Source organism: Juglans regia, chromosome 8, assembly GCF_001411555.2.
Source record: "Juglans regia cultivar Chandler chromosome 8, Walnut 2.0, whole genome shotgun sequence".
In the NCBI taxonomy this organism is placed as follows: domain Eukaryota; kingdom Viridiplantae; phylum Streptophyta; class Magnoliopsida; order Fagales; family Juglandaceae; genus Juglans; species Juglans regia.
Window position 1 is genome coordinate 17,807,707 of NC_049908.1, and position 27,052 is coordinate 17,834,758.

Sequence of the window (27,052 nt, forward strand, 5' to 3'; positions counted from 1 at the left end):
CAGTAGCAACTATTAATAGCAACCCATAACAAATTCCTATTTTTGAATTTGAAATTCCTATTGTATTATTGCATTCTAAACGTGGGCTTTGTGGAGTCTATCTTCTCGCCATCCCAGCTTCAGAAAAAAGTCACTCACCATTGCACTTTTCCTGGTGAATCCCCACCCGACTTAGTGTAAGACCAGATGGATTTCCTTTGTAAGCCTAAATTACCATCCCCCTCTAGTAGCTCAAAGCTTTATAGCTTTGGAATCATATGAAACATTTTCACAATGAGAAAAAAACATATCCCTTGAAAAAACAAAACCAAATCATTACAAATATTACATCCTAAGCTCCTTGAATACAGCCTTAAATAACAAATTTATTAGGACATCTTCTAGTCATTAAAAAAATTTTGGATAAATAAATAATTTAGCAAACAATAAGTTGCTCTCAACTCTAGCCACCAAAATGAAACACTGCCATTCTCACAATGTTTTCTAATCGCCTTGCTCCATCTATATATGCATACTTGATTGTCAGAGCCCTATGGTTCGATTACAAACAGAGGCTGAAAAGAGACAAAAAGAAGTCAATAGGATCTGAAATGAATACAATAATTTACCATGATAGGGTACTTGCAAGCTATAAATTGAGCTGGCCGAGAACAATTTACCGTGTCAACACTGACAGGCTTGCCATCTTCTGCAACGATCTCAATTATGGTTCCCGATTGATCAGCCTGAACAAAAAAGAAAAGGTATACATTTTTTGAACGTTCACTTGCAGACAAAAACCTTGAGAGAATCAGAGAACTAATTTGATCCCCATCCAAATCACCCAAAGCAAAAGAAAGGGAAATTGAGCCAAAACCAGAAATTTTTGAGCATATATATGAGGATCTTAAGATGCAGATATCATGCACCAGGAACTAAGTACGGATGATATCAGTAGAATTCCTAACTATTGTAGGAGTTGCCGAAAGTAATTCAAGAAATAATACAAAACAGAAAAACTAAGCCAAAGTATATTCAATACGACATAACACGAGCTTAAGATAGGAGTAAATGGAACTAAGTTCTATCACAAAACTACTTTGATATCAGAACGGTTTAATAAGAAACACACCAATGAGTTCTAACTCAAATAGCACCTCCTCCCCCTAACGATTGAGCTAGCACATCCTTACCCTAAGAACATGGTGGAAGGTGAACTCATAGGTTCAAAACTCACTTAGAATGTACCAATTAAAAGAAAAGGTTTCAATATGATTGAGGTATTTAAAGGGTTACACCTTAGAATTCTGAAAGACAACTTCTAACATTTAATTTTACAAAACATTTTTTTAGGCCACGTCATCATGCCCCAATGGTTTGGCATAATAAGTAATATATCCCAACCACCTCTCATTAAATTGCTTATTGCACTATCGCCTATCCTCCTAATGCCCCAGTACTCGTAATGCAGTTCATGCCATAACTTGAACTGAAGCCATTCACCATAGTTGGTGGGTAAGAGTTTTTAATTCTTCTTGTTTTTTGTGTCTGTTTTTGTTTTTTGTTTTGTTTTTAATTTTTAACACTTTTTTTTCTCAGTAAACAAAGGTTTGTATTTTAATACTCTTCTAGATAAGATTTGAAACCAAAGACTTAACTTGTTTATAGAAAGGTGGGTTATCTCTCGATTGTCAGTACCAGGTTACATTGTAACACCCCTCCCGCCGCCCCGCAGTTGTCCAAGCACATCCACCAATATATTCCCCATGCTAAATGTTGATATATGGGATACATGATAGGAACGACAAATATTTTTTCTAGCAAAGCAAAAATATCACTGTTTAGTAAGAGATGTGAACTCCCTCATAAAAGCAATAGTTTGTCCCACAGCCCACAAGAAATTCATGTGCCCTTTTTACCTACATCATTCCATCAGGCTCATTAGTCTCGTCAAACCGTGCCGTCTAACACTATTAATATATTTTTATTTTTTGATAAGTAAGAAAATTTATTAACCCACATAATTAGGCATAACCCAGGTACACAGGAAGCATACAAGAGAAAACACCTAATTACAAAACTAAAGCCGGAAAAACAGCAGTAAAGTCATTAAGACTAGTCCCATCCAATACAATAACCGAAGCCCAAAGCAACAATGTATGAAAGAAAAAATCTCTAATCCCTCCCAACTAACGTTCTCTATTGTCAAAACAGTGCCCATTTCTCTCATTCCAAATATACCACATAGGCATAGAGGTCCCATCTTCCAAACAACCACAATTTGTCAATTGCCTTGAATACCTCTCCAACAAGCCAAAAGATTCGCCACCCTCTTCGGCATCACCCAAACAATGCCAAGCCTAACAAAAACCTCATCCCACAAGGCCCTCAACACATCACAATGGAGAAGAAGGTGATCCACCGATTCTCCACACCTTTTGCACATAAAGCACCATCCATTACAAATATACCGCGCTTTCTCAGCTTATCAATAGTAAGAATTTTTCCATGAGAAGCCAACCAACCAACCAAAGAAAGCCACCTTGAGAGGCATTTTGATTCTCCAAATATTCTTTCAAGAAAAAAAATCAGTAGGAGAATGTATCACCATGACCTTGTACAAAGATTTAACCGAGAGAGTTTCTTATTTCCAGGATGAATCCAAAAGCAATCTATCATCCTCTCCTGACTTTATGTTTAGAGCATAGAGCAAGCTGTAAAAATCAGTGATGTCCCCCATCTCCCAATCCTGGATGTCTCTAATAAATCAAACTGACCACTGAATAAAACCAGCAGAATTATCCATATAATCAGCCATGGAAGAAAGTTTAACAGAGGCAATCCTAAAAAGAGAAGGAAAAAATTCTTCAAGACATCATCTCCACACCATAAGTCATGCCAAAAACTGATCTGGTTACCCCTACCCACCTCAAATCTGAAATTTCTGGAGAAATCCCCCCATCCGTTTCAAATGAATTTCCATACTCCCACACCATACTCGTTTGAGCACAAACCTCCCCAAATACTCCCATATTTGGCATCAATAACAGTCCTCCAAAGGGCATCCCCTTCTTGATGGTACCACCACAACCATTTCCCTAAAAGTGCCTTGTCAAAAGTTTTCAACTTTCTAACCCTCAAATCTCCTAAAGATAAAGGAGGGCAAATCTTGTCCCACTTAAGCAAGTTGAATTTTTTCTCATGCTCCAAACCTCCCCACAAAAAAGCACGAAAGATCCTTTCCATTCTATTAGCCACTCCTACAAGCAAAGGAAATAGAGATAGGAAATAAGTTGGGATGCTAGATAAGGCACTCTTGATTAAAGTGATTCTTCCCCCTTTGAACAAGTAAATCCTTTTCCAACCAGCCAATCTATGTTCAATCTTCTCAATAACCCCATCCCACATTGCCTTGGATTTATGAGATGCCCCCAAAGGAAGACCAAGACACTTCATAGGCAAAGTAGATACCTTACAACCCAAAATATCAGCCAAATCCCCTAAGTTATTGACCAAACCAACAGGGACCATTTCAGACTTTGAAAAGTTCACCTTAAAACTGGAAACAGCATCAAAACATAATAAAAGTTCCCGTAACGAACAAATCTGGTCAGAATTCGGCTCACAAAGGATCAAAGTGTCATCAGTGAAGAGTAAATGCGAGACATTAATGCTGCCATGCGATGAGCTACCCACTGAGAAGCCCGAAATGAAGCCCCTACCCATTACCGCTTTCAACATTCTGCTCAAAACATCCATTACTAAAACAAAAAGGAAAGGGAACAAATGATCCCCTTGTCTCATTCCCCAAGACCTATTAAAGAAACCAGCTGGGGTGCCATTAACCAAAATCGAAAATCTAACGGTAGAAATGCAGTGCTTCATTCACTTACACCACCTCTCCCCCAAAACCATACCTACCAAGGATGTATACCAAAAAATCCCAATTAACATTATCAAAAGCCTTCTCCATATCAAGTTTACAAAGGATGCCTGGCACTTCTACTCTCCAAACATTCATTAGCAATGATAACGGAATCAAGGATTTGCTATCCCTTGCCAAAGGCATTTTGTGACTTCGTAATGATCTGCCCCAAAATCTCGCTCAATCAATTGGCAACAACCTTCAAAATGATCTTGTACACTCCACTAACAAGACTGATGGGACGAAAATCCTTCACTTCCACAAACCCAGCCTTTTTTGGGATAAGCGCAATGAATGTAGCATCAAGACTTTTCTCAAATTTCATATATGAGTGAAATTCAAGAAAAACCTTCACGACGTCCTCCTAACAACGTCCCAAAAAACCTGAAAGAATGCCATGGAAAAGCCATCTGATCCTAGGGCTGTACAGAAACCGACAGCACCGGCCGCCACCGACGCGAACCGACCGGTCGCGTCAGGAACTGACCGGAACCGGTGGAGAACCGGTCGGCGTGCGGTGGAAATTTCAAGAAACCGATGTTCAGCGGTTCGATCTCGGTTTGAAGCTGGATCGGACAGCTAAACCGACCGATATAATAAATTTTTTTTTTTTTTTAATATACCCTTATCAAAACGGCGCCGTTCCACTTAAATTTAAGTTGAACGGCGCCGTTTTAGTTAATAAGTACTACAACAGATACTGGAAACGACGCCGTTTGGCATTAAACCAAACGTCGACGTTTTATTAAGGACATAAGAAAAAAATAATAAGTCTGAAACGACGCCGTTTCACTTAAGTTTAAGTGAAACGGCGTCGTTTCGTTAAGAGTATTTTTCTTCTCCGATCGTCTTCTTCCCGAACTCTCCTCTGTAACTCTCTCTCTCTCTCTCTCTCTCTCTCTCTCTCCCCTATGCATCTCTCCCTCTCTCATAATTATCTCACTAAAATCGCCAAAGAACTGACGCCGACCGAGAACCGGCAGAGAACTGCCTCAATTGGTGTCCTCCTCGCCATCGACCGGTTACGGTCGGCACCTCATCCATTTTTTCAGACGTCGGTCGGCGTCGGTTTTGCCCAAAAACCGCGCTGACGACGTTGGTTTTCACCCCTATCTGATCCCGAGATGGCTCTATCTTTGTCCATCCCTCTTATCACACTAAGCACATCCTCCTCTTCAAACATTCTCTCCAACCAGACCGCACTAGACTAATCAATCGAATAAAAAACCAGCCAATCAACCTTAGGTCACCAAAAATATTGCTCTATAAGAAGCTTTTCATAAAAAGAACAATGTGATCCTTAATATCTGAACGATCCGTAAGGATATTCCTTCCGAGTGAAGCACCTCAATGGCATTATTTCTTCGATGAGAATTGGCAACTCTATGAAAGAATTTGGTGCACTTGTCCCCTTCAACCAAAGAGTCCATGATTTTGGTCGCCAAGATATCTCCTCCATAAGAGTGATTTTTTCAGCTCAGTTTCAACATCGAGTTTCCTTTCCTTCTCATCAACCAAAAGAACCCCTCACTCTCTTTTTCATCAAAACAATGAAGCTCCTCAAAAAGAGACTTTCTCTAATCAACAATTTTCCCAATAACTTCCTCATTCCATTTCTTGAAGTCATTTTTCAAAGTTTTGAGTTTTCCAACTAAAACAAAGTTGGGTGTACCCGATAACTGATAAGAGGACCACCACAATCTCAACATTTCCACAAACCCATCAAATTTTAACCACATATTCTCAAATATAAAATATCTCTGCACCTCATGAATACCACCACAGTCCAATAAAATGGGGAAATGATTAGAGCTTAATCTTGGGAGACGTTTTTGACATAAGAAGTCTGTCCAACCTAGACCATGCCCTCCTGTTTGACCAAGTAAAATCTCCCCCAGCCAAAGGTAAATCAACCAAACCTAGGTCAAAAATTAAATCAGAGAAATCAACCATGGCCGAACCAATACGAGTCCCCCGACCTTTCACTCGGAAACCAAGTGATGTTAAATTCACCACCAATACACCATGGACCCTCTGACCAACTACACAATCCAACAATCTCATTCCGAAGAAATCTTCTATCGCTATTAACATTGGGCCCATACATGCCAGAAATCGCTGCCAGAAACCATCGTCCACATTCTTAAAGAACAAGCCACCAAGAAGTCCCCAACATACTCTTCCTCCAAATTTACTGCTCTCTTATCCCACATCAAAATAATTCCACCCGAAGCCCCCTGAGAAGCAAGAGAGACCCATCCCACATAAGAACAACCCCACAAACTTCTAATAATATTTCTATCAATTAACTTCAATTTGGTTTCCAGCAAACAAAAAACATCTACTTTCCATTCCCGAATCAAATTTCTCACACGAAGATGCGGGTCAATCAACCCCCGAACATTCCATGAAAGGATATTTGGCTTCATAAATCACTGATGTTCACCCTGTCTTTGTGCCTTCCTCTCCTTGCACTACCTTTCTTTGCATCATAATTGATAGAGCATGACAGTCTCTTAAGCTCTCTTTCTTTTTTTGAGAAGGATCTAACCAAAAAATGTTGTCCCACCTCGATAGCAGTAAGAAGAGCTTTAAATTGTTCAAGACCCTCACAAGAAATTGCTATGAAATCACGAATTTCATCCATCTTCTGTAAAACCCAGTTTGAATGAAAACCAGCCAAAGCGTGAGCTGGGGGTAGTGAGCAGATAGGACTAGGCTCGTCCCCCCGAATCATCCAGCCCATTAATAGAAGCACCAACCCCTGTCCCCCTTCATACCAACTGCAATTCATGCTCTTCAACTGACCCATTAGTCGAAATCACCAAGTCATGATCCTCAACAACACAAGACCTTGGAAAGAACCTCCTCGTCGTTCATCAGGGGAGACTCCCTCTCATTTACAGCCATCATCATCTTGGGTACCGGAAATGAGGACAGGATTAATTTCGGCAAGAAGCACCGTAATTAGTCATATTGGACAACAATTTACCTTACAAATTCCAAACCATAAATCCACAAATTCTCTTCACGCTAAGTCCAAAAAAAGTGTATTCTTGTTCTTTTTCTTTTTTTTTAATCTTTTCTCACCTTATCAAATGGCAATAACACTATTAATATTAAGTCCTCATTTTGCAATCATCCATTGTTCATTGACGAGGATCACTTAAAAATGTTGAGCTACAAACCTCAGTTCACTATCCATTGAAATGCACACATTGGACACCAAGGTCCAAGTTGATAGTCAATAAAGCAAAAAGTTCTAATTTTCTTTCTTGACTCTCAACCATGAAGTAGATTATGGCACTGAAATTTTATAAGATCAAAGGATTTTCTGTTGTCATTTCCAATATTCAATTTATGATAGATTAAGGTTGCGTTTGGATATTGAGCTGAGCTGAGCTGAGATGAGTTCTTTATGAATAGTAGTAAGTTGAGATGGTGGAGTGAGTTATGTGGGACCCACTTAAGATGAGTTTAGATATGTTTGGATGTTAAAAGGAGTTTAGATGTATTTATGGAAAGTTGAAAAATGAGATGTTGAGTTGAAAAAGGTTGAGTCCCACGTGTAAAGAGGGCATTCCACATTTTGGGCTACCGGCTCCGGAAATGTAATACTTAAAACTATAGCTCCAATCATCACTCAATTGTTTTCCTTTTATAAGCTACTTGCTGTTCTTAAGGATTTCTGCTTCTTTCTGTAACGTCTGCATTGCCGTTATTTAGTATATAGGGTTCGGACAATCAGTTGTTTTTGAAACTTACCGAATGAATTTCTATCTTTTTACCTTCGATTTCAGAACTACAACTCTGAACCCGAATGATGTTTAGTAATTTGAGAGTTGTGTGTTTAGATGTTGGGCTAGGCTTAAATTTGAACTCAATTCAGATGAGCTCAGCTGCTTCTATGTTCCAAATGTAGCCTAAGGGTTTGGCATGGACCTAGACTAGGCTCCTTGGCCCACCTAGAGACTGAAGGAGATTGGGGTTGTGGTTGATATTCCTAATGTTAAATTATGTGAGGTTACAATTTTAGATGGGATTTTTTAGATCTCAAACAAGTCCGAGTTACCAAACCAAAAGAACTTCATGGAATGATAATTATAGTTTAGAAAGGGATGCTTCTATTGGGACACCTAGTAAATGAACTGATGGAGTTTTAATGGAAAGGGATGCTTTTATCTGTTTTGGATATTTAAAATTTAACTTTTCTCTAATATTTTTACTTATAATAAGAAATTATAGGAAACTATCCCTGATTAACTTCATCCTTGTACAAAATCAAGGAAGTGAACCACAAGTATAAGGGAAAAAGATAACAAGAACTAATAGAAAATTCCCAATTCATCTTATGGACAAGAGAGACATCATAGCGCATCGCCTCAGATAAAGTTTGGATGTGGAAACTTACTTCGATTTCATTCATCAATTTCATGGCCTCAATGATGCATAATACTTGTCCCTTTTGTACCTTGTCTCCAATCTAAAAGAAACTCCTCATGTAAGACAAATAACCAAAAAAAAAAATAGAGGAGAAAAAACAAATAAGGCAGCGGCAAATACATCTATCAATCACTAATCATTTGAATCCAGGTAAATCACTAAGTATAAAGGATTAACCTTCACAAATGGTGGTTCACCAGGGCCTGGACTTCGGTAGAATGTCCCTGCCATGGGGCATTTAAGAGGTGGAAGTGATGACTTGGCTGACTTGACAGCAGAAGTCGATGAACTAGGGACTGTAGGAGGTAGGGAAGGAGCATTTGCAGGTGCAGGTTGGGCTGGGGAGACCATTAATGGAGCATGTGAATGCGTAAAAGTAACTGGTGTGGAAGGAGGTGGTTGAGGTAAGGCGTCCTTTTTACGAATTAGGACTTCACAGTCAAGCTGTTTCAACTCTAACTCCACTATATCTCTGGAATCAACAAGCCTGCAAGGGAGATAACAAGATTTCTCAATGATTAAAAATAGATTATAGAAGTACCAAGACATTAAGATCCAGCTTGCTCACTTAACAAGACTTGAAACTTGAGCAATGAATTCAGAAATTGATTCCTCCGTAGCCAAAGCTCCAGAAGAAGGGTCATTTGATGGTTTAGCATCCTTTGCTTCTGGTGCCACTAGTTCTGACTGGAATGAGGGAGTGGCATCAGCATTTGAGGACCCATCAACTCCAACCTTGAAGAGAAAAGACGATGCCAAAAGCATGTCCAAGAAGGAATGAATATTTGAAAATATATCGTCCAATGAAAACCATTGAAAGAACCTTACCTTGTTCAATTGAGCTTTTACCACACTGGTATAGTTCCGACCAGGTCGTAAACCCTACAATGTGGCATCAGTTTCAGACTTCTCATTTACATATACATATACCCATCAAAAAAATATATAGATACAAGAGTAGAAGAGCCTTCTACAAAACATTAATTGTTTAATCAGTAAATAAGAATCTTATTGATGATAATAGGCATAGCCCAAGTACATGGGGCCTTGTGCAAAATGTTATTAGTTTCAACAAGGTATATCCTTTAATTGGGATATTGCAGTCCATATCAACTCCTGATAGTATGAAGAGGCTATTTATAAGAAAAGAAAGTAAGCTGCAGCTAGAAATGCCAAGTTCTGATTGAGAATTGGAAAATTGAGCTTTATCTTGAGAGAGAGAGAGAGAGCACACCCCGCTCTCTTACGGATTGCTCAAATTTCAAACTGACCAAATAACTAGTCCATTTTCTGTCTTACATGCAACCAACTGAATCGCCAAAAGCATTCTTGGACCAGAAAACTGCCTGCATTCCCGACTCCTCTGGAAGCTTTGGTTCAGTATGGCATTTAGCATGTACAGATCCAGCAAAGTCTTTTAAAATTACCTTTTATGAGACAGAAACTTCATATATTCGGCGATCTTTGTAAATCATTTGCTAAGCATTCATCTTTTATAAAGCTGTTGTCATGCCAGTCCTTTTGTTAGTGGCAACTTTCTTCTTCCCAGTGAATAAAGCCCATATATATCAGCTTGCATAAAAAGGCATTTTTCATGGAGCTGTTTCAACTACCATCTACTGCATTCTCATTGAAATCATCAAAAGCATTCATTTTAGATCTCCAACAAGATCAACAGTCTATGCTTCAATTTTTAAACTAGAGATATCGTCATCTGAAATCAGCAGGTAAGGTTGAAATGCTAAGAGGGTGCGAGTCTAGAACAACTGAGGCAAGCTTTCAATGTTCCAATGCCTTGAGGTGGCATGAAATGTCCTTTGAGAGCCCAGGCAATGCATCAACCCAAAAAAAATTATGATGCTAATTATTCAGGTCAAGATTGTCTAAAAGCTTGATGAAAATTGTAGAAACAAGAAGTAATCCATTTCAGACTTAACAGAATTAAAACCCATCACTCAATAGCCAAGTGCTCACACATTAGTAATTTTTTAAGTATGAAATAGGCAAATTCTACTTTTCTATTTAAAGTTGGGAAGGGGTCACCACAGACTTGGTCGACAGGGGAAGGTGAGCTGGTGGGATTTTCCCGGGGGGGCCGGCGACAGCGGAGCCACCGTCTGACTCAAGAGCAGTCGGGGTGTTTTCTAAGGCAGAAAAAGCCGGATTTTCAGCTCATAAGTTCACGGAGGCAACAGGAAACTTTTCTCAGCAAGTGATAGTCCCTCTAGATTTTTTTTGGGACTGAAGAAGAGTTAGAAATTGTGGGGACGGCACACACAGATGCCTGTTGGGAAGATCCATTTCCACTAATATCCCTTTACCCGTATAAGAACAGTAATTTCTAGGCTTCAAATTGGGTTCTGAATAAGGTAAAGGAGATGCAAGAGAGTGTGAGAATTTTATGTGATGGTTTTGAGGACCAGCTTATTGCCCTTTTTGCAGCCATAGAAGCTGGCAAGCACAGTTCGGGAGCTCGCTTCAGCTAAGAAGTGAGCTAGAGAACTCCAAAGGCTTGACCGGACAGTGAATGATGGAGCAAGTGGAACGAGCTCTAATCGGGGAAGAATGAGGGGAAGGGCAAAGGAAGTGATTTTATGAAACCAAAGATTGTTTCTTGGAATGTAAGGGGGCTGAATGATAAGGATAAACATCTTATAGTCAGAAATCAACTCCATAAATGGAAGGTAGACATCGTATGTTTACAGGAAACGAAACTGGCAGTTATTTCCCTTCGTATCATTAGGAGTTTGTGGGGCTGTAGTCAAGTGGGATGGCATTCTTTACTGTCTAATGGAGCATCCGGGGGCATACTAGTAATGTGGGATAAAAGAGTAGTGGAAAAAATGGAAGATTTCCTGGGGGATTACGTGGTGGCATGCTCGTTTAAGAATGTCATGGATGGCTATCAGTGGGCTTTTGCAAGTGTCTATGGGCCTAATCTCGACCGGTCTCGAAGTTTACTTTGGGATGAGTTGGCCAGTATTGGCAGCATATGGGGCCTACCTTGGTGTATTGGAGATGATTTCAACGTCACTTGTTTTCCGAGTGAGAGATTGGGGGGTTCGGATTTCGGGGAACCTCTCCAAGGCAGGGCCCTTCGGACCCACCCCTGCAGAGTAAACCCTAGTCCCGTGCACCGCACTCTCGAAAGTTTCCTTACACGGAACTGGTTAAATCGCTGACTTTTCACCAGGGGGTGTGGCCAGAATTTACGGGATATTCCTCTTGCAAGTGGCTCCTTCACTTGGTCTAGCAACCGAGATCTTCCTTCTTGGTCAAGGATAGACGGATTTCTAATCTCACCGGATTGGGAGGCACACTATCCAGATCTCATTCAGAAGAGACTACCCAAGTTGTGTTCAGATCACTTTCTCATTCTTTTGAATTGCGGGGGCATTCGAAGAGGTCCAAGGTACTTCAAATTTGAGAACGTATGGTTGAAGTCAGAGGGTTTTCTAGACAGAATAAGACAATGATGGTCTTCTTACCATTTCCATGGTAATTCTAGTTATATTCTGGCCTGCAAATTAAAGTCTTTGAAAAAGGACTTGAAGGAGTGGAATGCGCAAGAGTTCGGTAATGTGGAAAGCCAGAAAACTATTCTATTGGAGGATCTTAAGGGCTTGGAGGGAGTAGAAGAGGTGGGGGTTCTTTCTGAAACCAAGCGAGCCCACAAACCAAGTGATTGCAGACATTGAACGGATGTCTCTTTTGGAAGAAATATCTTGGCGACAAAAATCACGTGCATTATGGTTGAAGGAAAGGGTTAGATGCATCAAGTTCTTCCACCAAGTTTGATGAGATGGGGCAGCCTCATTCAACCAATCTGAGATCTCAGACCACATGTCAATTACAATAATAAGTTGTTTTCGGAACAATTTGAGTGGAGGCCGAGACTTGACGGGCTGGTTTTTTATGTTCTTGACCCGAAGGTTGGGGAACGACTCAAAAGGCCTTTTGAGGAGGTAGAGGTCAGGTTGGTGGTCAAGGGTATGGCAGGCAATAAAGCTCTAGGCTCTGATGGCTTTTCCATGGCCTTTTTTCAAACTTGTTGGGATGTGCTTAAAGATGATATCATGGAAGTTTTCCATGAATTTCATGGAAGCGGGCGGTTCGAGAAAAGTCTTAATGCAACATTCTTAGCACTCATTCCTAAAAAGCCCGGCGTAGTAGAGGTGAAAGATTTTCGTCCCATTAGTCTGGTGGATGGGCTATACAAAATTTTATCCAAAGTATTGGCAAATAGGCTGAGCAAGATGATGGAAAGCTTGATTTCGAAGTCTCAAAATGCATTTGTTCAAGGTAGGCAAATCTTTGATCTTGTACTTATAGCCAACAAATGTCTGGAAAGTCGTATTAAATCGGGAGAGTTGGGACTCCTATGTAAGTTAGACATGGACAAACCTTATGATCACGTCAATTGGAGTTTCTTACTTTATATGCTCGAGAAATGCGGCTTTGGCACTAAGGCCTCGTTTGTTTTCAGAAAACATCTCATCTCATATCATTTCATCTCATCTAATCACTACAACTTTCTCAACTTCCAATACAAAATAAAATAAACAATTCAATTTTTTCAAATTTCAAAACAAAAATACTATTAAAAAATATATTCTAACAATACTTTATTCAACTTTTTAACTTTAATCTCAATTTATCTCATCTCATCTCATCTGCGAAAACAAACAAGCCCTAAATGATGTTCCTGGATCCATCATTGTATCTCTACGGCCTATTTCTTCGTATTGGTGAATGGTACGTCAAAAGGTTTTTTTCAAAAGCTCCCGAGGTTAGCGACAAGGGGACCCTCTTTCTCTGCTTCTCTTTGTCTTTGTGATGGAAGCTTTCAGCAAGATGATTTCAAGAGCCGTGGCAGAAAGGTTCATATCAGGATTCTCAATGGAAGAGGCAAGTTCAAGTTCGCTTAACATTTCTCACTTATTGTTTGCTGATGATACTATAATCTTTTGTGAGGCTAGACATGAACAAATTCGAGCATTGAGGGCTCTATTATTATGTTTTGAAGCCGTGTCAAGGTTGAAGGTGAATTTGGCTAAATCAGAGGTAGTATCAGTGGGGTATGTATCCAATGTGGAGAGTTTGGCGTCCATCTTGGACTGTAAGATATCTCAATTGCCCATGAAATATCTCGGCCTTCCGTTGGGCGTGGCGTTCAAATCGAAATCCATGTGAGATGATGTGTTCAAAAATGGAGAGGAAATTAGATGGTTGAAAGCAGATGTACTTATCCAAAGGGGGCCGGGTAACTTTAATCAAAAGCACTCTTTCTAACTTATCAACATATTTCCTCCCCATCAAAGAAGGAGGCTTGGGTATTCGGATTGGCAAAAGGTTATGGAGATATCACCAAGAACGGGAGGCCTTGCAGCGAACCATCATAGGTTTGAAGCAGAGGGAATCATGGGCAAGGTGGTGTTCTAATGAGGTGTATGGGCCTCATGGAGTTGGGCTTTGGAAACATATTAGAAGAGGGTGGGACACTTATGCAGTACATACTCGCTTTAGAGTTAGCAACGGAGTGAAGGTAAAATTTTGGCATGACTTATAGTGCGGTGATCGGGCACTCAAGGATGTTTTTCCACAAGTCTATGGCTTAGCAAGAAGGAAATAAGCATCAATAGCAGATTTAGTTATCTTTTCCAATGGCCTCCCCCAATGGAACCTCACTTTCCTTAGAGATGCACAAAATTGGGAGATGGACGACTTCTCGGCGTTTTTTTACCTTGTGTACTCCACTCATGTGTCGGGGGAAGGTGAAGACAAGATTTATTGGCGCCCCTCTAAGAAGGAAGTTTTTACGGCCCGCTCTTTTTACCATTCTTTGAACATGCACAACTCAATCTCGTTCCCATGGAAGAGCATTTGGAAGACAAAGGCACCTCTAAAGGCAACTTTTTTTGTATGGACAGCCTCTTTGGGGTAGATTGCCATGACCTTGTGGACTGAAGTCTTTGCACAATTGGGGCTAGCGTGGATGATGCCAGAAAGGGTATGCGATTTTTTAGCCTCTTGGAGAGGTATTAGGGGCAACTCTCAAATTCCATCCATATGGAAGATGTTACCTATTTGTCTATGATGGTGCATTTGGAGGGAGCGGAACACAAGATGCTTTGAAGATCAAGAGAGATCAATGGAAGAGCTTAGAATTTTGTTTTTCAATACTTTATTTCATTGGTCGATTGTAATTGATTTTCATGGCAAGTCTTTTTATGATTTCCTTGTATCTCTAAACTAGACATAAACTAGCTCTTGTATATGTCCCGTATATTTGGACATTTTTGTCTCTCTTTTGATCAATAAAAATTTGTTTACCTATCAAAAAAATATATATTTAAAGTTGGGAAACCAGAATACAAGGTGTATAAAATTATAAATTTTCATATAAAATAAAAGTAAAGATCATTATTTTATTTGGTCCCACAACATTAGCGTCCTTTTTTTTGGAGGGGGGTGGGGTTATAATGCTAAGCTTCAAGATCGAGTGGCTATTCTCAAACTCTGGCACTTTGACTATCACCTTCTCCATTACCATGTTCACACACGCAGGAATACCCCTGTCAGCAGGGTTACTCCTAGTTTGAGTCATCAGATGCAAGGCAGCAAATGAAGGCAGAGGAAGAGGAAAGCTGTTAACTCGCATTTATATAAAATAGTCAAACAGATCCTAGGTTTGGTCAGTGACTTTTGGTTGCAAGTGGATGTGTTATGACAGGAACCAAAGACATTGGTCCCTAGATCAATTCCTCCTCTACCTATAAATTTATAGTTCTTCCACCTGTAGGAATTACAATTCATTTATACCAGGAAGACTTGTCTTTTGATAAAGGAAGACTTTGACCCTTGAGATCTTTAGTGAATAGACTGCTTTGGTCTTATTGTAGAGAGTTTTCTTTTCTTTTCTTCTATCTGTTCGAAGCACACCTAATCCATAAACTTTGCATAGACATCACTTTCTACAAATATTTCCCATTTCTAGTAAAATTATGTTATTATGCATTTCAAGTTTACCAGGGGCCGAAATGGTTCTACAAGTTCAACATAAAACCAAAAACCCTTAAAAACCATAGCATATAATTTTATGAGAACGTCAACAAAACAAATGTCCACGTACAAAACCAATCAAGAATAGTTAGACAAAAAGGAAAATAATTGTGTTGCCAAGTAACGCAAAATATTCGAAAACCAATACATAACTATTAAAATTTCAGTCATTTCGCATGTTTTCACGGAATCCAAACATAGCATAATTCGAAAAAAATTAAAGAGTGAGATAGAGTAGAGTTATTACCTTGGTCAAAAGGGGGAGACTGGGCTTGAGAGGGAGACGAAATGAAAGCTGGGAGTGAGTGTAATTATTGTTCAAACGAGTCAAGGTGGCTGAGGCTTTGCTTACAGCTGAGGCCGAAGCTGAAGCTGTAGTCTGAGACGAAGCCATTGCTCAGAGAGAGTGAGAGAGAATCAGTTATTGAATTCGCAGAAATGGGATACCGAAAGAGATTGGTTTTATCTGAGTTGTTAACGGGCGAGGCAGAAAGACGAGTGACTGTCTTCACTTCCGGGTCGATGAGACCGAAGACTGCGAAGGAGAGAGTGAAACGGAGACTGCACAACCGTTTGTTTCTTCGACCCTACTCGCCGCCGCTCTCTGCCACGTTTCCGGATTAGGTTTATTATTATTATTATTATGTTTTTTTTACCAACGATGGATTTTCAAAGAACATATACCCTCTGAAAATCATTTTGTACAAACAGTTCCTTAATTAAAATCAAATATAAAAATAAATCAAATATTAAAATAATAATAAATAATAACCCTATCATTATTCTTCTTTAATATACACGTTGCGGGTGTAAATGACAAGTCAGAACTCATGCCTGTGCAAGTGCTTGTCACATTTTAATTATTTAGTAAAACATTATGTGATTAATTTATCAATAAATTATGTTAAACTCTTTTGTTTACGTTCGAAACTCACCTCAACTCATTTCAATTTATCTCATTTTATTATTATAATTTTTTAAAATTATCACATAAAATATAATAAACAATTCAACTTTTTCAAATTCTAAAATAATAATAATATTAAAAGTAATATTCTAACAATATTTTATTCAATTTATTTAAAATTATTTCAACTCATCTCTGAATCTAAACGAGACTAAAGTCTCATTTTGATTTAGAAAATGTTTCATCTCATCATTATAATTTTTTCAAATTTTCACAAAAAATATAATAAACAATTTAACTTTTTTAAATTCTAATTCACATTTTCCAAATTACAATTTAACTTTTTCAAATCTCAAAACAATAATAATATTACAAAATAATATTTTAGCAATATTTTTTTTAACTTGCATCTTTTATCCAAAATTATCTTGTCTCATCTCATCTTATCTCAAAATCCAAATCAGTCCTAATTTTAAATTCTCAAATTAGTCTTAATGAGCCATTTTAAATAAGTCCATGAGCTATTATTTGTTGAGATTGTTTGTAAATTTTAATTAAGTTCATAAGCCCAAAAGAATATTTGAAGGTTTGTTAAAGTTTAGTGGATGATTTTCGATATTGTTAATGTACCAATATTTTTAGAAGCCCAATCAAAGTTTATTAGATAATTCTAAAAAGGCCACGGACCTAAAATCTATTTTGCTGGATTATGAAATTTTTATTAGGCTTAATAATTAAGATAAAACTCATTTTAATATTTGTGGACCACATGAGTCCCTATTTAGTTGGTATTAGGCCAAATAAAATTTAAGATTGGCCATTAGGGTTATTAAGTGTATGTTTGGAAAGTGAGATGGTCTCAAATCATCTTATCTCAAAACTTCACAGAATTTCCGTCCCAAATATTACTTAAACACAAATATTTTTCAACTTCAAAGTTTCAATATTTTCATATAATCATTACCTAATGTTTATAATTTTTTCAAACTCTTAAACAAAATACAAAAAATAATACAATTTTTTAAGGTTTTAAAACAAAAATAATATTAAAAAAATAATATTTTAACACTATTTTAACTTTATAATACTTTTATTCATTTTTTTTCCTCCCATTTTCTAAAACTTAATAAAATTTCTTAATTCAAACTGTTTCACTATTATTTATAAATCAGTTAATTACTATTCACAAAATTCTCATTTTTTCTCGTCGCCTAAACATGCATTTAGTCTTATATAGGTATGCTTCAATTACATATGAATTATATTATTCCAGTTAAAATAAATAAAAGAATCAACTCAACTACTTTATATAAACGGATTAAAACCGATCCAATTTAGATAAATCTAATAAAAATTAATTATTATCAACTATAATTTATATATATCGTATTAAGATTTAAAAATATGATTTATTTAATAATTATGAGTACATGACGATGCCACACTAATACAGCTCAAAATCATGAATCATCACCTTTTAGAAGATATTTGAAAACGTATTTCATTCCGTTCCATCTCATTTCATCTTATTCTTAAATATTATTTAAATATAAATATTTTTAAACTAATCATTACAACTTTTTAAATTTTTAAACAAAAAATAAAAAACAATTCAACTTTTTCAAATTTCAGAATAAAAATAATATTAAAAAAAATATTCAAACAATATTTTAAATTTATAATATTTTTTATTTAACTTTTTTTCTCACATTTCTCAAAATTCAGTAAATACTTAACTCAAATTATTTTACTACTATTCACAAATCATCTTTCTACTATTTATAAAATTCTCATCTCATTAAATTTTCCAAGCATCTATTTAATTTATTTAAGAAAATGATAAAGTTATTATTAAATAACAATTTGTATACAATTATGTAATAAAAAAATATTATTTTAAATTTAATTTTAAAATTTACTTTTAATTTGATGTATTTAAATATAATAAAAAATATTATTATATTTAAAGTTATCTATAAATTGTAAATGAGTTGTTAGGACTCGTTTGGATATTGAAATGAGATGAAATAGTTTTAGATGAATTGAATAAAATACTATTAAAATATTATTTTTAATATTTTATTATTTAAAAATTTAAATTATTTATTATACTTTATATAAAAATTTAAAAAATTTATAATAATAAAATAGGAAGGGATGATGCGACATGATTTATGCATATATGAATGATATATGAATGGGCCTCAATCGGCAAATAGAGCCTTCCGATTTTCATGTCCGCAGCCCACCATACCCAGTCGGTTCCTTGCGTAATAAAATTGTGAAAGTGAAGAATCCTCTCTCACTCCAGAAGAACATGGCCGCCATTCCTCTCCTCCGCCTCTCAGCCACAGCTAATCTCAGCTCCCGGTCACCTCTCTTACCTGATCCCTTCAAACTCAAACGGTTACCACCACGAAAATGGAGCACCACCGCAACCACAACCACCATCACCCGAATGTCCTACAACCCAACCCCAGCCACTGATCGGTTAATCTCAGCCGTGGCTTACACTCTCCCCCTTTTCAATTCCCTCCAGTATGGCCGTTTCCTCTTCCTCCAATACCCAACTCTGGGCTCCCTCTTTGACCCTCTCGTCCCTCTCCTCTCCCTCTATAGGTCCATCCCCTACTCCTCCTTTGTTGCCTTCTTTGCTTTGTACCTCGGCGTGGTCAGGAACCCGTCTTTTAGCCGCTACGTCAGGTTCAACTCCATGCAGGCCGTCACTTTGGACGTGCTCCTCGTGCTTCCCTTGTTGCTCCAAAGGGTCTTCAGCCCGGGCAGGACCGGGCTCGGCTTCAAGGTCACGGTCTGGTTCTACAACGTGCTGTTTGTGTTCAGTGTATTGTGTTTTCTTTATAGTGTGGTGTGTTGTGTTCTCGGCAAGACTCCCTACTTGCCATTCGTTGCCGATGCTGCCGGTAGACAGATCTAGGTGAGGGTAGTGCTAATTGCCGTTTTTGTATTTCTTCTTGTTCTTTCTCTTTTCTTTCTTTCCTTCTTTCTTTCTTTTGCTTTTGCAATGTTAGGTCCTGTGAACGAGCGGAACAAAATGTTGACCATTTCTCCGAACAGTTGGTGTGCGTTTAATCAAACTTGTTATCTGCGTTATATTTATATTAGGTAAGGAAATCTTGGTGCGCCCTTTTTCTTTTGTTCATTCTCTCTTTCTTTCACGATTAGGTTACTAGTCTTTGGAGCATAATGTCTGGCTACGCCGTCACACATTTGGAGGCAGGGTTTCTTCTTGAAGCCTCTCTTTGGGTTTGGGTAGTGGTTGTATAACTGGTTTTAGCATTGGGTACAAGTGTTTGGAGCATAAAGGATAATTTCTTTATTCATAACGAGGGAGTTTGTTAAAGGGGATTATTGTTATTGGGTGGTATTTTGTGGTAAAAGTTACTCCATATTGTGAACCTTTGAACCCATTTTTTGTGTCTTCCATGCAGATGTTTTCGCTCTGTTTTCCCTTTTTGTTTTATCCTTGGTTTGGGGTGAAGAGGTTGTCGTTATTTTGGTTAATCTTATGTGCCATAGGTTTTTTTTTTTAATTGATGAGACATTGTTCTTTTGCATTTCTCATACTTTGCTTCTATCTATCGATGTGCTTTGAGTGAGGACACACACACACTCTAACCAAAGAATGTCTTCTTTGTGTCCAATGTGTGTTTGTTTTAGGTTGTGGGTTTTCGTATTGGGTACAAGTGCTGAGGCGGCATTGGTTAGTAGCAAGGAAGTTTGCTTTGGGAAGTTACTGTTGCTGGATGATGTGTGATAGAAGTTGACTATATACACCATTTAAACCATATATGTGCTTAATTTCAAAGTTGATTGAGCAATTTCTAGTTGAGTATGGATGATTCTTGGCCATGAATTCATTAATAACTTGGGACCTGATTGCAGTCTGTTGTCAGTAAGAACGAAAAAATCCTTTTGAATTCCAAGGTTAAATGCTTGATTCATTTTTTCCTTTTCCCCTCTGTGTGTTTTTTTTTCGAATTCTCTCATGGCAACTTATTCATTTGAATTCCATGAGCATGGCAAAAAAAAAAATTAGTCCACCCACCATGGCTCATCTCCATGGCCAATATTGTTAGTGTAAAATTAGTGTGTTGGCATATTCATGTGACAACCTGTGTTAAATTGTGTTATAATCGTATTAAGTAAGATAAAGTGAAAAAGGGATTTGAAGTCAGCTCAACCTGGCTCGAGCGAAACCTATACAGAGAGTTCACTCGACACGTGCTTGACATGACACTCGAGAATTGAAGAGTAGGTGGGTTCTCTACAAACTTATGGACATACTCTTCCGTAGTCTAAGAGAAACGAGTCCATTGCTTTCAACACAGTTAGAGAAGAGTTAGATGAATCATCTGATGAATATACCATGAGTGATAAGGAAATAGTCTTCTACGCTAGAAAATTTTGGAAATTGTTCACATCTAGAAATGGCAAGAATAAGAACAAGAAAATTTTTGAAAAATTCAAAGGAAGGTCTAGTTCAACAAACAGGGAAAGGAATCCTAAGAAAGACACTAGAGTTATCAAGGACAAGGTGCCATCAAACATTTAGGCTTCGTTTGTTGTCAAAATCATTCTCATCTCATCTTATCTAATCATTACAAATTTTATAAATTCTCACACAAAATAAAAAAAACAATTCAACTTTTTTAAATTTCAAAACAAAAATAATATTAAAAAAATATTCTAACAATATTTTATTCAACTTTCAACTTTTATCTTAACTCATTTCATATCATCTCATCTGTGAAAACAAACGAGACCAAAGGAAAAACAATGGTTTTGTATCATGAGTGTCATGGTTTTTGATACATTCATATTGAGTGTACTAATTATAAAAAGGCCAAAGGAAAAGCAATGGCTGCATCATTGAGTGATAATGAGTCTGAGCCAAGTGACTCATCTGAGAATTCTTCTTCAAAAGAAAATCTTAATTACATGGCTTTCGCCTCCTATGTTGGTGGCAAAAGTCGCAACAGTGAGAATGTGTTTGATCACGAGATCGTGTTTGAAAATGAATTTGAATATGAAGATGAATTGCAGGAAGTGTGATAAGCTTTACAAAGAGTGTTTGAAATTGAAGAAACTCAATAAAGTAAATCTTGAGAAGTTAGAACTTTGCACAAGTGAAAAAGTCTTCAAAACAAACTAGATGAAGTCACAAGTCTAGCATATCAATTACAAACCATAAATGTTTCTCTTGAAAAAAAAGTCAAAAGTCTGGAAAGTGAATTGATAGTGTCAAACACTAAACTTCAAAACTTTTCAAATGGGACACAAAAACTTGATAAACTCCTTAGTCTAGGGAAGCTATCTAGTGACAAGAGTCGTATACTCGTTGAAAGTTCTTAAGTTGTTCTAATGTTTTGCCCACTTGAAAGTCCTTTGAATTTGACTAGTTTTGACTTGCTCTTTTATAGACCTTGAAATGAGACATAAAAATCTACTTAGGAATATTTCAAATTAAATAGAAATTCAATTCAAGAATATACATTAATTCTTATAATTTATTGTAACAACCCGATCCTAAGATTAGGTCATAAGATAAGTTTTATGTACTTTTTATATAACTATAAGTATTCTATTATTATTATTATTATTATTATTATTATTATTATTATTATTATTATTATTATTATTATTATTATTATTATTATTGTTATTATTATTATCAGATTTTACATTATTTATTTTAATAATTACTGTTATAATTTTGTTTGAATTTACTAGAGTTTTGTTTTATTATTAATAATTATTACTAAATTTTATCAGATTTTACCTTTCACTAAGTTTTGGTTTGAATTTAAATTTTATTTCTTCCTATCCCAACCCGTAAGCAACAACATCATACTCATCCTTATCCCCTAAATTGATAAATCCAAATGCTATTGAGAGACCAACTCATATCAGAAAATCCTACCATATATCCTTAATTTTTCCTCTATAAAAGCTTACGAAGCCTCTATATCAAATATAACACAAAACATGAACATACCTTCCCTATGCACGTCTCAGCCTTGCTTCACAACAAACTAGGGTTGAGCACCGACTGTTTTGGAGTCGGAGGGCCCAGACTCCGACTCCGACTCCGACTTTGTCGGAGGTCGAATCCAACCTCCGACTCCGACTCCGCGATGTACATTATCCGCTCCGACTCCGACTTGTCGGAGCGGAGTCGGTTTTTTTTATTTTATTTTTTTTTGTCTTTTTTAATTTCATATTTGACCCACTTTTTTTTAAAAAAAAAATTGTGACCTTTCAAATTTCAACTTTCTCAATATTACAATCTAAACTAAATAGAAGACCATGCAATATCAATCTAATGTTATCATTATAATTTATACTAAAAGAACATGCAAACAAAAACCTGCATTACAAAACCAAAACCTGATATCCACATCATCCATTATCCATATCCTAATATCCACATCCAACTAAATACTAATCACTATAATAAACATCCACATATCACACCTACCATCCATCATCCACATCTATTATAATAATATTTACTTACCACTACTACAATAACATGCATTCAAAAATTAAAAAGAAAGTCTAATTTTTACATGTACTCTCATCATCTATATCCTAATATCCACATCATTCTAACAACAAAAGAAATCTAACAAGGTTCTAAGAGCCAACCAAAATAAATGTTCCAACAACATTAAAATATTTAATTACAAACTTTCAAATGCACCAAAATAAAATAAATTACAAACTTCTAAATGCCCAACAAATGAACCAAAATATATTAAATGTTACAAATTTCCAAATGTTCCAACTTCCAACTTTCAAGTTGTGCCTGAAAAAAAAAATGAAAATATTAGTAAGGAAAACAACCCAACTTTAATATCATATGAAAAATAAATTTAAACAAACATAAAAAGCATGTATATTACATCTTATTAGGAAGATGCACAATCTTACATAGTTGTAATATTCTCAAAAAGTCTATTAGGAGGAATGGATCCATTTAGTTTTTTTGAACTACGGTCTCGGAAACTTAAATAAATATGGACTTATGGTATAAACAAAGTATAAGTAGATAACAGAGTTGTCTTTGAAAAGTAAATAGAAATCAAACCTTAAAGGCTCAATATGTCCAATATGTCAATCATCTTCACGAAGTAAGTTGGCCATACTAGTGATTAATTCTACATTAAGATGTTAAAGTATAGAAGGTTAGTATCAGAAAATGTCAAAATCAATATATATAACAACTTAAAAAAATCTCTAAATACATTACTTGAGTCTAACTTATAACTCTCCGCATCATCAATGGCATCTGTATAATTTTGACTCAAGCATATAGGAGTTGACTTCAACCAGTTTTGCGTGCACACAAGAGCTTCAACAGTTCTAGGAGCCAAAGAACTCCTAAATGGATCCAGGACACGGCCTCCTATACTAAATGCCGACTTAGATGCAACGGTGGTGATCGGAATGGCCAAGATATCTCTTGCCATTAGAGCAAGAACTGGATATTTGCTTGAGTTGACTTTCCACCATACCAAAATTTTAAAATTCCCTGTAGGAACTTTCCTCCAACAAATACCGTTCTAGTTCAGACTTACAATCCATCAAGGATGCTGATTTTCGATCTTTATGGAATTCCATAAAAAAGTCCATGGGATCATCATCATTACAGGTATTGCTACTACTCCCCATTGATGCACTAGCCTCACCACTCCAACTCCGAGTTGACTTAGACCCAATTACACAACCACCACAAAACCCTACATATTGTTCATACAAATATTCCATATCCCTCTTGAGGAGTACAACAAATTCCTCACCTCTCTCATCGCCCAATGTTTTGTTGAACCAATATGCTTGAGCAACCAATTTGTATCGTGGATCAATAATGGTAACAACAAACAACAATCGATTTATTTTTTCAAGATCACCCCAATATTTATTATACTTTGTCTTCATTCTCAAAGCCATTGAACTCAAGTGTCGATTACTATTTTTACAAAAAGTATTCAAGTTTTTATGAAGAAAAACTCTACATAGAATCCACTGTTTAGTGCATCCAATTTACACGCATGACGTGTCATCCAATTCCCAAATGGAAGAAGCCACTTTCATTTTGAATTTTCCTGCCTTTCATGCGTTTCTTTCCTCTCCCCCCAACCTCCCGCATTTCCTCCCTCCCTGTTTCTTTCTTCCTCGTCTCCCTTCCCGTTTCTTTCTTTATTCTCCCCCCAACTGCGATTTTGAGTTCCTCCCCCAAAAGTCCCAAGCTCCTCTGCAGTGCAATTTCGAGTTCGCAGGTGATTTCTCCTTCTTCTTCTTCTTCTTCTTCTTCTTCTTCTTCTATGAGATTTCTTCTTCTTCTTCTTCTTCTATGAGATTTCTTCTTCTTCTTCTACACATCATAAAATTTTTTCTTCTTCTCTAAGGTTTCTTCTTCTTCTATGCGAGTTCGACACTCAGATTGAAGCTAAACCGAATCAGATTTTAGTGGAAGTATGTTGTATATCTTGATTTTGGTCATGTAACCTCTCGGCTGTTCGGTCCCGTCGCATGGGAATCTACAGAAATGGGTTGTGCAGGTATTGACTGCAATCTTCTTAATAGTAGAGAGCTTGGATTTTGGGTTTCATTGAAACAAAGCAACCTAATTCTCATAAAATTAAATTGTTTGCTATGGGAAGGGAGCAGAGGCAATTGTTTGCTCAGTTCATTCGACATCTTCTTAAAATGCAATACGTTTATCCAGCTTCTTTCGGCTTTCCACCCATTCATTATGAGGAACATCATACTATTTCTGTGCAAAAACATTTCGCAATTTTGGAATTACATGCATGATTTTAGGATATAGTAGTATCTTTTCAAAAAATTCATTAACTGATATATATTTTAATTGTGTTCTAGGTTGTTCTATTGCTCAATGCCATTCTCACGGGTAAGGTTTCACATTTTATCAGAACCTCTAATGAGCTTTATTGACATCTAATTGTTAGATCTGCTAGGTTTCGTACATATCAAAAGAAAAAAAGATCTGCTAGTTTTCCCCGGTGGACATGGTTATGACATTGAGTTGTTTTTACAAAAAGATCTGCTAGTTTTCCCCGCTAACATGGTTGTGATGTTAAATTTTATGACAGGCACAATAGAGGCAATGATTTCTATCTTTTTGTTGCCTTTTCTGTCTAGAGCTTATGACAAGTGTATATTCAGAAAAGCAATTATCTTAAAAAAATTCAGTTGGAGTCATTTTACTTTGTATATTGACCTATTTAAGTAAAGGTGAAGCCAAGAATTTTCATTTAGGGGCTGGGATAGATCAGTTGAGTATCATGCTCTGAACCTTGACAGTTTTGATGATATTAAAGATAATTCATGTTTACCCTTCCATTGTTGTTGGCAACTTAAAATTTTCATGTAACTTACATGTATTTTTGTTGCAATCTGAAGGCTTATGTGCTCTTCTACTTATTTTCATTATAGGAGTATAATGTTCGTGCGAGTTCTATCTGCGACAACAATTACTTTTTGGTAGATTTGTATTTGGGTTGCCAAATTTTTCGAAGAAGAGAAGTGCTGAAAATAAATGATCTCTACAAGAAGGTCTACAAGGACGGCAACTTACTGATGCTTTGTGGGTACTGAGTTCATCCTGACCTATTGGGCATTTTTTGCTCATCTCTACCCTTTGCATTTGTACTATTGGGACTTCCCAGCACCTCATATTGGGAATTGGATTTCTTAGAATTGTAATAGTTGGACAGTAACGATGTTCCTGTTGTGGTAGTGCCCAGTCTAGTCTAGTTTAATTCTTCATGGTATAAAAGTTGAAACAATATACATAATATCTCTCATTCCATTATAAAGTTGGTTTTGGTCTATTATTTGGTTTTAACTGATGGCAGAGTGTTGCATAGTGTTTCAAGTGAGATGAACCATGTGTATGCATTTTTTTTTTTCATTTTGCCCTTAATTGCACCATTATCTAAAGTGAGAGAAATGCCAATTTGCATCTAGTATGGCTAGTAACATAGCATTGTGTGATAATTGGAGGAAAAATGTGCCATTCTCAAATTGCATCCAGACTTTGATTGCAAAGCAAATACCACACGAAGTTTCCTTGCTCTTGTTTAATAGGCAGATCAAAAAATGCACCTATTTAATAGACAGATCAAAATGTTCAAACCATGTACACAAGTTGTTTTCATTACACATGTTAATTTAATGGCATATAATTTACATACATGGGTTTCATCAAATCATGTTCATGAGTGCATCTTTTGAAATTAACCACATGTTCATGAAATAAATGCCATCAAGTACAAGAATAGATTCCCATAACTTCAAGATCATTCCAGTTATACAAATATTGTGGGTATCTAAATACATAACATGAATGGACATTTTGAGATTCAATCAAAAATAGTAACATCTTCAGTGAATCCTGTGTCATTCCAGCACCAAATTTATAGTTGTAGCCACCCATTGTATAGCCATAACCTGTAAATCAGGGGATTATTTTTCAACTTCATTCCGAAACAACCATAAGAAAGTGAAAGGGAGTGAAAAGGAAAGGACTTGGATGGAGAATAGCCTGCGCGCAAGTGGGAGGAGACTTGGAAGACCAACTCCAAGACTTGGAGACTTGGAAGACTTGGATGGCTCCAGGCCTGCATGGTTCACTAGAGCCACAAAGCTCAACCACCTCTTTGGTTACCTGAAGAGACTTGGAAGAC

The 27,052-nt window shown here is 36.8% G+C and overlaps 2 protein-coding genes across 7 annotated transcripts; one reads left to right on the forward strand and one right to left on the reverse strand.

Moving 5' to 3' along the window:
* Positions 1-273: 273 nt before the first annotated feature.
* Positions 274-16,040, reverse strand: LOC108987217 (biotin carboxyl carrier protein of acetyl-CoA carboxylase, chloroplastic). Of its 2 annotated transcripts, none has more exons than XM_018960092.2 (7): positions 15,657-16,040; positions 9,176-9,229; positions 8,916-9,034; positions 8,525-8,834; positions 8,316-8,387; positions 660-725; positions 274-554 (listed from the first exon to the last, which is right to left on the reverse strand). In XM_018960092.2, exons 1-7 carry the CDS (start codon positions 15,801-15,803, stop codon positions 531-533), a joined length of 792 nt encoding a protein of 263 aa, XP_018815637.1. In that variant the 5' UTR covers positions 15,804-16,040; the 3' UTR covers positions 274-530. The 2 variants fall into 2 exon arrangements, with proteins under 2 accessions (XP_018815637.1, XP_018815636.1); XM_018960091.2 differs by having other exon boundaries at positions 8,916-9,082.
* A 2,510-nt stretch (positions 16,041-18,550) lies between these two features.
* On the forward strand, positions 18,551-26,211 carry LOC108987219 (protein TIC 20-II, chloroplastic). Of its 5 annotated transcripts, none has more exons than XR_001995504.2 (3): positions 18,551-19,251; positions 19,346-19,439; positions 19,995-20,210. XR_001995504.2 is itself a non-coding variant. In XM_018960094.2 (3 exons), the coding sequence occupies exon 1, from the start codon at positions 18,634-18,636 to the stop codon at positions 19,249-19,251; it is 618 nt and encodes a 205-aa protein (XP_018815639.1). In that variant the 5' UTR covers positions 18,551-18,633; the 3' UTR covers positions 25,224-25,254; positions 25,800-26,211. The 5 variants fall into 5 exon arrangements, 4 of the variants coding, with proteins under 4 accessions (XP_018815639.1, XP_018815643.1, XP_018815641.1 ...); XM_018960094.2 differs by lacking the exons at positions 19,346-19,439; positions 19,995-20,210 and adding exons at positions 25,224-25,254; positions 25,800-26,211; XM_018960099.2 differs by lacking the exons at positions 18,551-19,251; positions 19,995-20,210 and adding exons at positions 25,224-25,254; positions 25,800-26,211 and having other exon boundaries at positions 19,322-19,439.
* The last annotated feature ends 841 nt before the right edge of the window (positions 26,212-27,052 follow it).

What these genes read in the sequence shown, in the direction of transcription:
- LOC108987217 (XM_018960091.2), bottom strand. Translation starts at nt 15,803, where the DNA reads ATGGCTTCGTCTCAGACTACAGCTTCAGCTTCGGCCTCAGCTGTAAGC. An exon ending in CAAGTTTCAAGTCTTGTTAA is followed by an intron (nt 8,835 to 8,915) that starts GTGAGCAAGCTG and finishes TCTCCCTTGCAG; the next exon opens with GCTTGTTGATTCCAGAGATA. An exon ending in AGCCTGTCAGTGTTGACACG is followed by an intron (nt 555 to 659) that starts GTAAATTGTTCT and finishes GTCTCTTTTCAG; the next exon opens with CCTCTGTTTGTAATCGAACC.
- LOC108987219 (XM_018960094.2), top strand. Translation starts at nt 18,634, where the DNA reads ATGGCCGCCATTCCTCTCCTCCGCCTCTCAGCCACAGCTAATCTCAGC.